This window comes from Haemaphysalis longicornis, unplaced genomic scaffold (genome assembly GCF_048455015.1).
Source record: "Haemaphysalis longicornis isolate Haplotype H1 unplaced genomic scaffold, Haemaphysalis longicornis Haplotype H1 scaffold_3, whole genome shotgun sequence".
Taxonomy (NCBI): Eukaryota; Metazoa; Arthropoda; class Arachnida; order Ixodida; family Ixodidae; genus Haemaphysalis; species Haemaphysalis longicornis.
In genome coordinates, this window is record NW_027526335.1 from 175,160,941 (window position 1) to 175,178,239 (window position 17,299).

General features: G+C 46.7%; 1 protein-coding gene across 4 annotated transcripts in view; it reads right to left on the minus strand.

Annotated features, from left to right (window-relative positions):
- LOC144175814 (2-Hydroxyacid oxidase 1-like) overlaps nucleotides 1-16,824 on the minus strand; it is a 61,290-nt gene extending 44,466 nt beyond the window's left edge. Inside the window, exons 1-3 of one of the 4 annotated variants that reach the window (XM_077704813.1) lie at nucleotides 16,538-16,824; nucleotides 15,962-16,031; nucleotides 3,671-3,735 (exon numbers count right to left, since the gene is read on the minus strand). In XM_077704813.1, coding sequence (XP_077560939.1) covers nucleotides 3,671-3,735; nucleotides 15,962-16,031; nucleotides 16,538-16,609 — 207 coding nt within the window. In that variant the 5' untranslated portion in view covers nucleotides 16,610-16,824. The remainder of the gene's footprint in view (nucleotides 1-3,670; nucleotides 3,736-15,961; nucleotides 16,032-16,537) is intronic. The other 3 variants (XM_077704814.1, XM_077704817.1, XM_077704816.1) reach the window with 3 other exon arrangements.
- Between the last annotated feature and the right edge of the window lie 475 nt (nucleotides 16,825-17,299).

Below are 17,299 nucleotides of genomic sequence, written 5' to 3' on the forward strand. Positions count from 1 at the left end.
CGCGCGGATGGACGCTTTCACGTGCATGTGGAAATTATACACGGTCCGGAAAGCAAACACGCTCATTTAAAGCTCATTCTACAGCACACAGAACGGTATACAATTGAGTTGGGTGCTCTTTCACTATATACACACCTCAAAACACGATTAGGTGGTGCAGGTAAGGATTACAAGAAAAGCAGCCAATTACCCATGACTACATTTGCGAACTGTCCTTCTCCTGCGAAATATTACAGCTGCATGAGATGCTACATTTTGGCACTTAAATAAGCACTATTACACTGAATTTCGTTAACATTAACTTCATTGCATTATTCTTTATCAGGAACAGTGCCACTAAGCAAAACATTCACATTTTGTTAACAGCAATGGAAGGTGTGAATCGTTCTTGCAAGGGTGATACATTGATAAGAAAGACACCAGCTCAAACGTACACGTTGTACACTCGGTCATGGATTCTGCATAATTTGCACTGCTGGTCATAACACTTTAGGGAAACAATATCGAAAATATATACCAACCAAGGGCTAAGTAATAGTTGGATTGTACAGCAACTGAAGTACTCGAGTAGTTTGATATATGTCTTCTGTACAGGGCTATTGACCACAGTCTCTTCACTGAAGCCACCAGGTCGAGTTTGATATCAGTAATCATGAGTGCTACCACTCACGCTGTTGCCAATGTCGATTAGTTATTTTTAACAATTTGTGCTTCATGCACACAGAGATTTTGCTGCATAAGATACGTTATTTATAAATAGACAGCTCCAGCACGATCCGAATGGCGCTGACGCTCCCCCTGTAATCGGGAAGGCACACCAAATCCTTACCACTAAATTTGGCTCTGTCCATTATTCGACCGTAATCGCCACCAGCTTTTAACTCTAGGTCCCGCCCCTGCGACTGAACAGGAACATGTTAGTCGGGTCCGTGACGATCCCACCGCACTAGAAGCAATTACCGAGTACGCCCTTGAAAACAGACTCTACAAATTGGTGTAGCAGCCTGGCCGACTTCCCTGTTCGGTATATAATGTGAACTGTCTGCAGCGTGCACTGTTTTCAGTGTGAAGCGCATTGGCCACAGTATGAACTATACATTTAAGTGTGAACTGTGCGTTTTGCTGCCACTGACTGACTTTAATGTGTTAATTTTGCGATTAGGACCCCAAGACTGCAACTGTGTTCATTGTGCGAGTTGTGACCTTCACCTTTTCTCCTCATCCTTGCTCCCCCAGGGCCCCATGGCCTCTCATTTATTGCAGTGTTACACTCACTCAGATACGTATTTCTTTTCGCTGGATCGAATGAGTAGTTGCCCGTGAGCTTGAAGTCACGGTATTCGCAGCAGAGATAAAACTCAGTAAAAAAGTTATCTCCTTAGCGCACTATTTTTGCGATAGTGATCTCGAAGTCCAAATAGCGGCAAAAAATTGTCACTTTTAGAGATCCACTGATGGGTATAGATGAGCAGTTTGTGTCTGTTTCTTGCGCCGCATTTTTAGCTACCACATATACATATTTCTGTAGTGTCTGGCCTTTTAATTCGAAAGCATTGTGTCACAGCTCGTGCCTCAACTGTGAGCCACACACACGCAAAAAGTATACAAATGTATAAACAAGAAATACCTGGAATAAAAATATGAATAGTACAACACAAGTTGCCCGCGGAGCGAAACCATCGGCCCCCCGCAAAGCAGCCGAAACGAGGGGAGGGGAAAAAAAGAAAAAATCCACCTCGCATGAAGTCGCCCACATATAGACGTCACGGTGCTGCGTCCAAGGAAGTTAAAAATTGCAATTTTTTAACCTCATTGGCTGCGCCCCTGCTTAGGGGGTGTGGTCGGCCTGGGCACCTAGGGGATATGGTTTGGGAGTACACGACCGTGCTAAGCGGACGCCGCAGTCTAGATCTGCTCTCCCCCTTTCTCAGGTTCAAGGAGCACCGCTGCTGCCGGCCCCTCACGAACTCGGAGTTTTGTGTGTGTTTGTACCATATGCGGGTCGTGTGCACATTAGCACGGGGGAAGGCGCGTAGCAGGTTTCTGCTATCGTGTATAAAACCGCCCTCCCGGCGGGTAGTTCGCATTCGTTTTGGATCAGCGAATCTATGCTATCCTCTGGTGGAGTTCTGTTCTGCAACCTCGCCCGGAAGGGCTGTGTTCCTGTATTGCTATGGCTCACCTCTCAAAATGCAGTAAACCAGTGTAATTTGCATTCGGCTTCTTGGCGTCGTCACCAAGGCAGAATCTTTTGTGGCCGCTCTTCACCATGCTACCATTCGCATTGAGGGAGGCAACGGAGCCCAGTTCGGGGATGTCTCCCAACGGTAACACCTGGTTTCTAACGGTGGGATTCCAACGTCGTAACAAGGGCTGCATTCGTTGCTGGGTTTGCGTAGTATGACGTTTTTTCGGCTTATTCATTTCTTCCATCTTGACTCTGGGCCTTCCGGATTATCTGAAAGCGTTTCTAAGCCAAAGCGTTTCTTTCTTTTTGCATTTTCTGGGGTGCTGCGGCTGCTACTGTTCCGTGGACTCACCCGGACGTGCCGATGCTTTTGTTCAAATATCACAAAATGATGCGCGCCCAGCTAGTTCTCACTGACGGTGAGGGCGATACTCGTGTTGCAGCTAGCGCGTTTCGCATCGCTAACCAATGCAGCAGGTTAAGAAGCGACCACCCACTGCCTCGCAGTGCTAAAGAGGCAGCAGTGGAAACTGCCATTGCCCTAACCTCTAGGATGGATGACGACGCTGTTTACAGTGCTGAACTCTTAGGGAGCCTGCCCTTAATAGTTATAAAGCATAATCAAGATTATCCTCGGCTCTCTGAGATACAGATCATCAGTAAATCTGGGCGCAAATACCTCGAAAGTAATGAGATTACCCATGACACCGGCCGCGTGCATTTGTACCGGGCCAGTGTCCTAAAAGGAACAAGTTCCATTGCTGCCTCAAGCTACTCCTTCTCTCCAAAGAATGCCGACATACTTGACCAGTGTCAGCATGAACGAAGGAAATACCCCGCACCGAATTACAAACAAACAACACGTAAAGCCAGCACCACCGACGTACTCGGACCAACAGATGCATACAGCCTGCTTCAATCAATCTGCCCCTATCAATACCACGTCACCTGTAACCTGTGTTCGCCTCCCGGCATCCTCTACTGTAGGGTACGGGCGTGCCAACCAACCCCGGTTTTCACTACCAAACCGAACACATGCTTGGCGCAGCGATTGACCGGCCTACTAGCTCGAACCACGTGAATCACCAGGACAGGCACGAGGACATAAAAAGCCAGCCCAGGCCAAGATATTCCGGCCTAAGGAAGCCACTACAAGATGAGTTCCTGGACACCTGCGCCTGTTGCTCGCTACAAAAAATCATCATCATCATCACACCACCATGTGGTTGTGTCCACAAGCAGGACGACGCTATATTACTAAGCACTTCTTCGATCCATTCATCTAGAAATATACAATACGAAATTTGGTTTTGGGTAGACCATGCTGTGGTCCCGCAAGGATAGGACACGTCTCCACGCGAAACGATCAGTAGACCGTAACTACACAAATCGTCTTCTATGTCTTGGGCCCGCTTGCCTTTCAGCGCTACGGAAAGTAACGATTTACAAAAAGCTGTTTCACTTCGAGATTTGCAGACAGACCTCGCTGAAGAGAGCATCCCTTCGCATCAGGAAGTCCCGGTTAAGGCTCTTTGCGTCAGGGCAACCTGAAGTGACAGTCAAAATTTGAAAATAGAATTATTGAGCGGCGTGCAGCGAATGTATTATAGAGATGTAAGATATTAAACATCAGAAATTTACCCTGAAGGTTTCCCCTATTGCGTTTGTAATTGAGGCCTTACTCATTGAGACACTTGTAGAAACTATTCACTTGCAAAGTTATAACTACTTGAATTTTTTTAACAAAATACTCTAATAACATTTCTTTTAGTTCATTTTAGGGCGAGAATGCAGTTTGACTAGCTGAATAAAATTTATAGCCGGCGCTAACGTGCCAAATTAGTTCGTAATATCGTTTGTCATGCGTATTGTCCAAACGTACTTCAGATTGACCTACGTCTACAAGAAAGTTTGCATATTGAGTACTCTCTCAGAAAGCGAGATGACAATTCCGCTTGCGAAGTGTGCGTCATCACAGTCCTTGTTCCAGTGCTGCGCCAGATATATCTGTCGTCTTGCAATAGCAGAAGTCGTATACATGGTAGACCCAAGTTATAACGCGATAATTCCGAACTGTGGTTGAGGTTATACGTGTTGCCTATTGCTGCTGAACTTCGAGATATGTATTGCAGAATTTAAGTAAATCAACAAATGATTGCAGTAGAAGGACGACGTTTATTAAGGAGGTGACAGCAGTAAGGCTCCCTTGTGAAAACCATTACGAAAGAGTGCTCGCAAGCGAAATTGCATGATGCGAGCAGGATCATTTTGTGCGACACTGCGTTTATTTATTTATAAAATGGGAAGACTCCCTTCCAGTGGTACTTCAACCTGGTCTTTCCTTCTTCGGAATCCCACTTAAGAATACGAAGGGTTAGGCTGCCGAGTACTTATTATATGGGCCATGCAGGCAAACAACAACTTTGCTAAATTTTAAAGAAGTGTCATTTCAAAACTCACCCAGCTCGCTACGAGCGGAGAAAAGCGGTTTTAACGAAAAAAGGCAAGAAATATAGAATAACTTTCAAAATTGCCGCTGCAGTGTCGTTTTATAGACAAAAGGGACGTAAGAACTGCATGCTGGCATGCACGTGACACAATCAGAAAAAACTAGTCACCTTATTGATAATGTCACTAAGCCAAAGATGACGCAGCTGGCTTGAAGCAAAAACAGGTCTATTGGAGCGAACGTGTGCTCCCTTAACAACTCAAGAAATACACAGCCGGCGAAGCAGCAGCCAACAAAGTGACGTGCGCAGGCGAGTGTCGGCTAGTCCAATGCCGCGGCGTCTGCTCTACTGGCATTTATCTTTCGGCGGCGTGTTTCTCGAACCGTCGAATTAAATCGAGAAAGCTGTAGTTAAAAGAAGAATATTCCAGGCTGGTGGCGTTAGTGCGAAACGTTCTCCCTATCAAATGAGATAATCCGTGCGGCATCAGAAAGAAAGAATGGAACATGCGCTTCACTTGGGACACAGATAACACAGCCCGGCACAGCCGGGCGGTAAAAGAAAAAAACCTAAATAAACAAAGACAATGCTTGGTTAGCGGCACTATCGTTGAGTCATGTTTATTCGCAGTGGCTTAATCCGGCGGTCGCCAATCACACAAACAAGATTGCGTGACGTCATATTACAAGTGCCGTAAATTGGCTGTGGAGTTGGCCCCGGTTCCTATGTTTTCTTTGATATTTCCATTGTTTATACAAAGTTTGAGAAAATATATTCGTATCGTATTTTTTGGAAAAATCAGCCTTTCTCATAACCAAACTTGTATTTTACCGTCATAACCTCTTTAAACGGTGAGATCAACGGTGCTAGCGTCTGTGCACTTGATTTGCAGTTGCTGATGCATCTGTTTTTGTAGCATGCTTTCCTTAACAAAATGCTGGAGCATGACAGACGACGAGTAAGTTGCGAAAAAGTATCTGACCAATGGGTTTTCAAGCCGTAGAAAGTTGTCAACTGTATGTCGTACTCTGAGCTACTTTCGTCTAATTTCTTCGAGATTGCTTTAAAGGCACACTGAAGTGAATTTGTCAAGCTGCCGTTTTTGCTTGCACTGCGTAGACTGGCTCAAATTAGCACACTTTTCATCGTTTATCCGGTTGACAAATCGGTAATTACTTTACAAAGCGCGAAAGAAGAAAAACTACCATGCGCGGTTTGCGGCGGCCGCACCAACTAAGGCTGTGACGTCGGGAGGAGGGGCGCCGTGATTGGACGATGCCCATGGTTAGCAATCAAACAAGTTTCGGTTTCGGTTCTGTAAAACATAACCAATGGCGCTGTTGGATGGACATCCTCAATATCTCAGTAATCACCGTACCGCGCTTCTGTCATGTTGTCGGCTGTAAAATGCACAAGATAAGCCTCCCAGGACGGCTTGTAGTCGTAGCATTCACTAGCCGATACCTACGCAGTGCATGAACGCCCTCCGCGTACCCGCAGACGCCCAAATGTCATGCGCTTTTCCCCCATATTTGGAACTTGCCTCCCTCATGCCTGTATCGTAAAAAGCGTGTTCGCACCAGGCCAAGGGCCTGTTCATTCTGGCCTGTGCCCCCTGCCTGCAAGCAGTCGGTGCTTATGGCAACAGCACGCCAACGAGAACTGGTTAGCGCGCCAGTGCCAGCCTGCGCGCGTTTTGTGAACTAGTTCGTGTAGCCATGAACGTTGCGGCCCAAAAAAAGGTGAACTCAATATAGAAAACATCGGCGGAAAACAAAAAAGTTAACTTACAAAAAAAGCAAGCACGTACCCGCGGGAATTCGAATTCGTGACTTGCAAAACACTTGCGGTGACATACATAGCGCCCCAGACCACTGAGCCACGGAGCGGGATGCGAGGCCTTTGCTAATATAGGGTATATATTGTACAACCGGTTTACACTTTTAAATGCAGAGCATTTCTTAGCCGCGCCTGTTCCTGCGTCGGACGGTGTCAACAGTTTCGCGTCCGCAGCAGGTGCGCCTCTCCTTTCTTTCCCTCCTCTCTCTCAACAGCAGCTGGCGCGCGCATGCGTCGTAGTCAGTCCGTTCGCTCCGTCGCGATCTCGGCGTAACAGGTGCGTGATAGCAGCACGGTGGGGCATGGAAGGCCGCGCGCTGCTTGTCACTGCGTCGCTCCTTCCTTTCTTGGTTGAATCCTGCTCCCACGTTTACTCGTGTCTGCTACTCCAGCATCACGGAAGAAGCGATGGAAGCAACACTGCCTTCAACCAGTACTGAGGCACGCGCCAACATCAGCGTCCCAGCACACGTTGAAGACCCCGTTACCTCCTCCACATCGGAACCGTCGTCGTCGTCAAATGCGGAAGACAAGGCCGCGAAACGGCGCATGTACGACGCCGAACGCAAGCGATTGAAGTGTGCCGCCGACGCCGCACTTCGTGCACGAGAGGCAACGTTATCGACAGCAGAAGACAAGCGCCGTGAAGCGGGGCGCATACGCCGCCGAACTGAGGCCCCAATGCTCTGCATTTACTCGTGTTCCCCTCGCGGGAAGGCGCGGGAATTTTATTTAGTTTTGGCATTTCAAGCAGCTTAGGTGACTATTTGTTGTACTGCGCTCGTGCAGTAAGCGTCGGCCGAGTTTCCACAGTAGCTCACGTCTAGCAATTGCATTTCGTAGACGGAAAAGCGTTCGCAGATGCGTAGTCGTGCTGCTGACCGCTGTGCTTGTTCGCTCAGCGCAAAAAAGTGCTTCCCGCGCCCTAGTTTTACGCTGTACGGTAAAAATATCAGTTTATTTTATTTCCTTAGTACCTATATTGACTTCGCTGACTCTTCTCCCGCCTTCAAGAGGCCTTATATTTTCCTACTGGCGTACCAGACAGCGAAGCGTCGCATGTGCGCTTCTGCAGCGATTGTGTGAAGCGACCTTGACTTGGAGCTAGATACAGTGTACAAACAAACCAGGTAAAGAAAGGCACATTCTTTCATTCACAAACGTGTCCTGGCTTCGTTTCAACCAAGCGAACGAATTGCGACCAAGCAATTTTTTTTAACCTCCTTGATTGCGACGACCCGCCGGCGGCCGGCGGACGAAACGCTGGGCCGACTGACTCTGTCTGAAGGCCGGGGAGCCGTACAGTAGCGCAGCCAATTGCCAGCTCATCCCCTCCTGACGTCACACGAAAACGCCACAGAAAATGGGCGAGCGTAAAGAGAGGAGGACAGCGTTTTCGAATTAGTTTTTCTACTAAATAAAATCGCGTAAACGCGCCTAGAGTGGTCGAAACATGGCCTGGGGACTCCGGACTACAATTTGCGCTAGTAATCCCGCAATGTTTACATATCACTTCAGTGTCCCTTTAAGAGGGTCAACGGGACACATATATGTAGCCGGCAAGCGGGGAGAGTAAGCCTCAGCCTCCCAGTCCAGGCACCGCCACGTTGCCCACTTCAGCAGTGGGCCCCAACTCCCCCTAGATGCCCACGGGGGATTCAACAAATTACAATGAATGGTTCATGTTCGATACCAGCGTTAAAATGCTCTCAAGTTCGCTGAATATTGTCACGTTGCCAAAGAAGACGCAGTTGTCTTCAAGAAAAACAGTTTATTGGAGCGAACTTGTGCTACCCTAACAACTCAAATAATACACGGGCGGCGAAGCAGCAGTCAGCAAAGTGACGTACTCAAGCGAGCGTCGGAGATCGAATGCCGCGGCGTCTGCTCTGCAGGCTTTTATCTTTCGGCGCAAGTGTTTCTGGAACCATCGATCCACATCCAGAACATTGTAGATCAGAGAACATTATTCTGGGTTAGGGCGAAACAGTCTGCTTATCTGAATGTGATAGCCCGTGCCGCATAAAAGTGAAAATGGAAGACGCGCTTCGCTTGGAACGCAGATAACACAGCCGCGCGTGGCCCGGCAATAAAAACAAACAATAAATAAACAAACTCATACCTGGATCGCGGCAATATTCTGAACCATAATATGATTGAACTTCAGTGGAGCGGTCCGTCAATAATGTATACTTATTTTTATTCCCTTTTGATTTGCGAATCAGAAGGAATTCACCCGATTCCCACTTCACTTGCTCAGAGGAGCATCTCAAGCATTCTGCGCTTTTTACCACAATGGCTGAAATGTGTCCGAAGGGACGTCCGAAATTCCAGGGTGCCTCTGTAAGTTGCCAGTTTTTGGTGGCCTTGGTTGTGGGTGCGTACGATTCGCTCCTTTGAGACACGTACGCAGTAGGGCATCGGGCTGTTTATGACATTTTTAAATCAGTGGTTATCCATCCGCGAAGTGAAAGGCGTGCCGAGGTGGCATGGGCGGTAAAACTCAAGAGTAGTTCTGTGTTGAGAAAGACAACGGTTCGGGTCATGAATGGTCAGCTGAGAGTGGTTCTAAGCGTTCTTCAGGCGGTCGTGTATCGCAAAAGTGGTCGGCATTGTCTCGTAATAGTATAGCTCCTTCACGGAGACGGAGAGCCTCTAGGAAATTGTTTGGACATTCTCTATCGGGGCCGTTGCCATCTGGGAGCAAGGTGGCAGTGCAAAACTCGTCGTTGGTCGCATGCTAAGGCTAAGATGACGAATATTTCGCCACGTGAGAAAACAAAGTTTCACCAGCAAGCGAAATTATTCCGCACCCTGTAAAGCACAGGGACGCGTATTTGATGGAGCTATTTTCACGCAACCTTAGTGGGTTCGGGAAAAACCTGTTACACAGAGGGGCATCTTGGCGTGATCAGTTCCGCAATCTGCCAGACATGTATTGTGTCGTCTTAAGCGAGACTTTATTTATTGCGATAACATGCCTTATGGCATACAGAACGCATCTCAGGTATATCTGAACTCCCACTTCGCGGATAAACGAAAGAAGGGAGCGGCGGTGAAGTCCCTATATGTACCAATGGAGGTCAGGTGGTCTTCCACGGTGGAGGTCTGTGCCCCTGTTTCTGGCTCCGTTTCTCTACTCGTTCCAGGTTCGATTCCTGGCGGTGACGGTAACTTCTTTTCTTTATTCGCAAGAGTTTTCTTTCGACACGAACGGGGGGGCCGGATGTGGGTCTAGGTAAGAAGCCTCGCTTTCAAAGTAACGCAAAAATAACGCAAGTGACAGTTGAATATATAATTGCAGTACCCGATGCTGATATTTCTACTCTGTTTATCTTTCATACTAGTGTGGAACTACTGGGAAATAGGCCATGTTAACGCACGGTTTGATCAAGAAGATTCCACCTCATTTATATTTGGACGAAAAATGTCGGATCCCTTATTTGTCATGTGCAGTATCTTCCCACAACACCCTGAGGCTCTGCGCAATCTCGGTAAAACTGAATCTTTAACAATTGTCGAGAGAAAAAGATTAGATTGGGCTGATAAAAATTCCGACTGGAATACGTTTACAAATGATGTCGCAGCAGTTTACGATTCTTTTGTGACAGTGTTTCGGCAGTCGCCAGAGTAGGGGGAGGAATTGTGGTGCTATAGGAAAAATAAAAAGGCTGGCCCTAGAATAGAACATTCGTACTATCCTCGGATGCTCAACGTAAGTTGCCGGGGGCTTGGAGTAGACGTGCCCCTAGAAAAAATGATTTAAGATTCCTTGATAAAAGTGCCCGCAATAGGCTAACGCACTCCTGCGCTCTGAGAAGCGCAAATACTGTATTTTAAAGAGGTGTTTCATTCACCAGAAAAACATCCAGCTAAAACTTTGGCTATCGTTATTCCGCTCCGAGGGGATAATCGTAAAAATGCTTCGCCAGCTGTAAAAACAAATGCTGTGGTTTTTAGCACCCTTGCTGATGAGTTAAACGTCTTCTTCTCTTCCATTGGTGAATCCTCGCTGGTACCCTGTCTAACTCCATACAGTATGCCATACGTGCTGGATTCGCCCTTTCTACCATTCTGCAATATAGATTACGTTAGGTGTATTTTGTTTGGCTTTAACAGGCAGAAAACTGCAGCTCTCGTTGGCATATCTTTTGATGTGTGCTGCAGGAATTCTGATGGTCTCAAATACGTGCGTCGTGCTATGAATAACTTCATAAAACAAACTCAAATATTTTCAGATGGTATAGATAATGGTGTGGTCCCCCCTATACGAGAATTGAACGAAAAATGGGATACAGAATTATCGATACGTTTATATCCTAGTTCTTTATCTTTTATCTTAGAAAGGCATATTTCCACCGTAGTGCCGAGCTACCTTGATGTTCACAGTGTGTTCTCGCCAAACGTGTTCTCGCCTTTAGCGTGTTCTCGCCTTTATACCAAGTTGCCGTACCCAGAAATTAACTCTGCAATCAATCAAAATGAATTAGCCTTTGCACAATTCTTGGGTTTGCAAAAGCGTTTGATTCCGTTAACCATCACGTATTAATCGACAAACTATTTCATTACCTATATAGAGGGACAGTTTTTTCTTAATAACTCATTATATACCTACCCGTTTGCAGGTTGTAGCAATAGATAATGTCAAACTCAATCGGCTGCATTTCACTGCCTGTGTACCTCAGGGTTTTATGTTGACTTCCATTATTTATAATAATTTTGTGAACGATTTGTGCAATTCAACCTCTCAATGTCGCGTATTTCATTACGCAGATGATACGCTGTTACTGGCTCGACACCGGATTTTAGTATGCTAGTCGCATACCTACAGCATGACAGTAAAGGAAGTATAGAAGTGTTCAGTGACAATGTAATCACGTTTAATCTAAAAAGACACAGTTGATTTATTTTCATAATCCGCTGAAACTGATCCCGTATGATTTCCCTGTTTTCCTGCATTCCTCGAACTGCTCTCCCATAACACCCGTATCAACTTCGCGTACTTTCTGACGGCCACCTGTCCTGAAACAGCCATGCGGCATGTGTTTGTACAGAGCTTCGAGATGTTCCCCGTTTTTTATAGCCTGAGTAATCTCTCCGCCCGGCATATGTGCGAAAACAAATTATTCACGCATTGGCTTACACTGTTGTGCGATATAGCTTATGTTGTTTATATTTTTTCTCATCTTTCTGGAAAAACAAGTTCTACTCACTCCTCAAATGTCTGTTGGAGTCGGTTATTCACGGTATGCAGCATGATACGACTGTATTTGTCACTTTTTCTGTATGCCCAATTTTTCTCTCCTTTTCAATCACTGTTGGGCCTAAATATGTCTGGATCAGTGTGTTTCACGCAATCCATGTTCGTGTACGCAAACGTGGCGAGCTTTATATGCCTTGGGTGGGTACAATATATAGTGAACGTTTTCGCATTGACAATGTCCCCTCCCTTCTACCCACTTTACGCGACGAAGTCTGTTTTAAGACAGCCGTAAACAAATGAAGTCTGCACTGTTTGATAGAGAGAGAGCGCGAAAGCTTTTTATTAGGGGAAAGCAGCGAGGTCTGCCTGCATGTTAACACCTACATGCTACTCTGTGGTGTTGGCAGGAACGAATAAAGTTACAATAGACTGTAAGGAGGAAGATAGATAAGAAAGAACGAAATAAAAAAAGTAAAAAAATCAGGTAGCATGTGTGTTGGGGACTGTCAGTGCGGCACGTGAAAAGTCTATAGGCGCTTGCACAGTGCAAGAATGCTCTGGTGCTATATCATCTCAGCGACACCAATGTCATTGAGGTATTCAAACAATGCACTTAGCACTTTACGTGGAGACGAGGCAGATGACTACGGCCCCAGGAGTGCTTTTCAAGTTAGGAAACTGTGGTTCAGGCAGTCGATCTTTTGTGTTAGGTCGTTTCTTGCTTGACTGTTTGTAGGGCACTCCAGCAAAATATGCGCAACTGTTTCTGGGGAACCGCAGTTTTCGCAATACGGGTTCGAGGTTAGGCCAAGGCGATACCGGTAGGTATTTGTGAGCCCTACGTTGAGACGTAGGCGATGGAACAAGGTCTCTAGCCGACGTGGGAGTAGTTCCGGTAACCTCAGTGCCAAAGTAGGATCGACGTGAAGCAGGAATAGGTGCTGAATTGGTGCTGAAGCAGGAATAGGTGCTGAAAACAAGCTAGTTTGCTAGTCTCGAAGCACTGTGCTTCGTGAAGAAAATGTTCCTCACTTTCCACACTCGTAACCCTCTCGTGGCAGCCTCATCTGTTTTTTCTTTGCCGGTGATGCCGCAGTGTGCAGGGATCCACTGCAGTATCACGCGGTGCCCGGCGGTGCAAACTCGATGATTTCGGTAGTAGACATCACGCGATATATGTTCGTGAATGCTGAAGCAGTTGGCACGCCGCAGTTAGTAGCACTGTCTTCGAATCGGTACAGATAATCCACTGTGCTGGCTGCTGGCGGAGAATCTGGCGAATTGTTTAAAGGCATGAAGATCAGCTGATGTGGATGACATTGGGTGCTCAAGAAGGTATGAGCGTGCTTGGCCGGTTGATGAAATGAAGATCCCAGAAGAACTGTAGTGAGGCGTACATGGGCCAGTAGTAAAAATATGGTTCATATGAGAGTATTGGCTCCTGATACAGGAAAGTGTTAATTGAACGAGGCAAATTTGAGGCATAACTTATTTTAGGTGAGTTCAGGTATGTTACATTTTATGCATAGGGATGATAGAGTCCAAGGTGGGAAATCAGATGGCATGATTTGTTGTCGTTGGGTAGTTACAGGAACGTTTGTAGTATTTACAGTTGCAGCCAAGCTCTAATTCCTGTTGCATTGTACAATACCTGCCAGGAATTCGGATTTTACGTGCAGCGTATTCGTCAAGTATATTCGAAACGTTTGCTGCAATCTAAAACTATCTAAAGGCAAGCAACCAACCTCTGCGACAGGGCCAACACACGATGAGCCCTTACAGAGGCCGAGATAGGTAAGCAGACAGTTATTCCTGGCGGCATTGAGCTGCATTTTGACCCACCGCAGTGGCTCAGTGGCTCAGGCGTTGCGCTGCTGAGCACGAAGTCGTGGGTTTGATTCCCGGCGGCGGCGGCCGCTTTTCTGATGGAGGCGAAAAGAACAAAATTCCGTGTGTACCAAATTTGGGCGCAGGTTAAAGATCCCCAGGTGGTCTAAATTATTCCGGAGACCTCATCACCTGCGTTGCGTCGGCGCGTTAAACCCTACAATCACTCAATCGCGCTGCATTTTACATGTTGGCGATAGCCGTTGCAGAACAGGCAGGCTGCAGCACAGCAAGCCGTCTACATATGCTTTGCAGAGTAGCACCATGGATCTGCAGTCGCTGCCCCATCGACTTCCAGCAAGGTACCCTGTAATTGTGCCACCGCAGAGATACGAATACGCAATCGCTTGACTTCAGGCGCCCAGAATAGGTTTTGATCCAAAATGATCCTAAGGTATTTTTGGGTTCGTACGTATTGCATACAACTAACCCCAAGGATTAAAGGGTATTTTCTCGGAAGAAAGGCGAACACCCTTGGACTGAAGGTACGCAGACACATTTCTCAAAGGTTTCTGTAGTCGCTGTTGCGTTGTACGACGTGACTTTGTCGCTCACCAAATGCAGATATCATCCGCATAAAGTGTGACCTTTACGCGGGGAGGGAGAACATGCTTTAGGTGTACAAGTGTAAGGTTGACTAATAGAGGACTTAACACGGCTCTTTGAGGCACTCTTTTCTTTATGCTGTAGGGCCTTCTGGCGTGCACATAAAAATTTCACGTCCTTTGAGCTAACTCGCAAGCTAGGTGTGCAGTCTTCCACCAAGAACAAACACAGCTAGGGACTCTAGAATTGCAGTGCGCAAGACTGAATCAAATGCTGACTCTATGTCAAGGAACACTACAGTCGGTATGTGTCCGCTTTGTAGTTATTCCAGTGAAGCGACGAGAGCGATGATGGTATCAACAGCGGATCTGTTTTCTCGGAAACCATTAATTTCAAGGGGGTAAAGGTTTCTGCTTTCGAAGTACCAGGTATCATATCATATCATATCTTCAATATCATTTTCTTCGTGATTTTGCTAATGCAGCTTAGTAAAGCGATAGGCTGGAATGAGTCGACCCTTGTCGGTTGCTTCCGAGTTTATAGGATTGCAGTAATTTTAGCGACTTTCCATTCTGTAGGAACCCTACCACGGAGCCAGGTTGAGTTGTAGTGTTCCAGAAGGCGCAGGCGGGAATGGCGAGACCGATGGAAAATCGCTTCTTAAGGTACGTCATCATAAACTGGAGGACGAATGTTTTTGACATTTGAATTGGGCGAGTCGAGCTCTAGAATGGGAAACGGAAGGTCCATATCGGCTACAGTGTTTGGTGGAGCTACTTCGGGGACACATTGAAGGGATATTTGAGGTACGGATACTGTAGATTTGAGCAAATGCTCCTAAGCAGCTTCTTTTTGTGATGTGTCTTCATGCAACGACACCGCTGTGAAAGGATACAGTAGGTGGTTGTCGTTGCGCCTACCTTTTATAATGAGCTATATCCTCGATAGCGGTCTGTGGACGTCTAATGCTGTGCTGAAATAACGCCACCGTTGCGGCTTGGACTTTGTGTCTTTACGCTTTGCGAGCCTGCCGCAAGTCCTCCAAGTTTATAGTACGCCGCTCTTTACGCTAAGCGCGTCTACAGATGGCCCGCAGCCTTTCATATTCTCCATCGGTCTTATTATCTAGGCGCTGCCTCATGAGGATCGATGACACTGTCAAACAAATAACCATAGTCTTTATTATGTCATTGTCATGAGTAGCCCTGGTTATGCCCACGTCAGTGCGGTTTTTGAATGCTTCCCAATCTGTGCTCTTGATATTGCTTTGATTCGACGCACAGGTGCATCTTGATAAGGTGTTAATAAGGTCAAAGTGCACTGCTTGAATTGCAAACTAACCCCTCCAAAAACTGAATTACATCCATGACGCAAGCTTTATTCTACGAAAGTGTTGCCAGCCTCCGGGCATTGCCCCACAAGCCGGCTCTGGCTTTGGCAGGCCCGCATGCGTATTCTGTATTTTATTACAATAAAGCACCATTATTATCATTATACTGCTAAACTGCTGCCTGAGTGCTTTTGCGCGCTTCTTAGTAGCTCTTGTGCGCGCTCTCCTGTAAGTGGCTAATCGGAATCATTCTTTTTTCTGGCTACACCTTTGGTTCCATGCCTGAGCGGGGCCATTACCTGGGAAATATTGCAGCTTATTCTCCAAGTTCACCATTTTGGCTGGCTCCAAAAACAGCAAAGATGTTTTTTGGCGGGGTACAGGGAAGCGGGCTTTTCTTAGTGGCAGTGGATGAGGTACGTTTTATTACCCTTTGTCTGCCTCCCAATGCTTCTACCGGGATCCAGGAAACGCCTGTTGTATGCAGTGACAGGTGACAACAAATATTGAATTCTCACCTAAAAGGGCAAGACAATTGTCCAGTTCCCGCCTGACGCACGTGAGCACTTGGGAGACACCTTCTTCTCCCTGCAAAAACACAATAATTAAACTGACAGCAAACGTCGGGTTTCTTGGAAAACTGTTCGCTCTCGTTGGGCTGATTTCGGCTTATTTGCTGTAGTTTTTCAGTATTACTCCGAAGCTGGCTTACATAGTGGTCGCAGCTGCTGGCATCATCTTGAGACATCATGCGCTTATGCACTCTTATCTTTCCTGCAGCATATAATTCAAATTCTAAAAAATAAATTACCTTCAACTACAAAGGCCAATTACATTACAGCGTTGTAAACATAATGGCCTCACTGCACTCGCAGACTACGGGATTTCCCACTGCATAGAGACTTGCAATTAAAGTGGGAAATTGCCATACAGATGCATAATAGATAGAATCTGATACTACATAATAGATAGAATCCGATGGGATCCAGCTTGAACTTATCCAATTACCAGAAAGACCGAAAAGACACGACACACCGCTGTCGTTTTGGTTCAGTAAAAAATCGAGACACTTGTCTAGTTACCGTTTGACTCACCTCAGCACTTCGGAGACCCGTCGTGTGTTTTCGGTATTTGTGGTGTTCGGATACGTTTATGGTGGCTCCCATGTGAATACGTACAAACTAGGAGAAATCAGAGCAAGTCGACATAGGGGACAAGGTACAGCCGTGGAGTTTTCTAGTGATATCACGGGAGTGCCGACCGGCGTGTGTAACAGCGCCTTATCAGAGTGGGGCGCCGCGAATTTAGCGAGAGTGTTTCTCGTGTGAGCAGCTATCCCGCCAGTGCATCCGCCGTGAGCTAGGCTCCCCTGCCAGCACAGCACAACCCCTTCCCGCAAGAAATATGCCGTCTATCTTTATTGTCGTGAACACAGCTCAGGCGAAATTGCTGCGATCGCCCGGCAACTAAGGTAGCCAACTGATTACGGGCGGAAATGGGTTGTGTCGTGTTTGGTGTAATAGCCTAACAGAACTTGGTTGCACTCGTGGAATCTTTCTGCACGTCCAAACTACTGTACCTCATTTCGCAGCTCCCCACCGTGATCAGGCGCCGACGAACCCGCCTATAGGCGCTCAACTGATAATATTAAAAATGCCATGGCTGTACCTGAGGTGATTTTCCCTTTCAGGGCGAAGCACCTTAGGGGCTCGTGCTGTCGCTGTCTCCTGTCGTCGTCGTTTTTTTATGTAGTAACGGTAATAAAACACCGGGATACTCGCTTTCGAATGCCTCACATTACAACGCTTCGTACTTCAGAGACACGATACTTCTACAGAAAAGCCGTATACGTATAC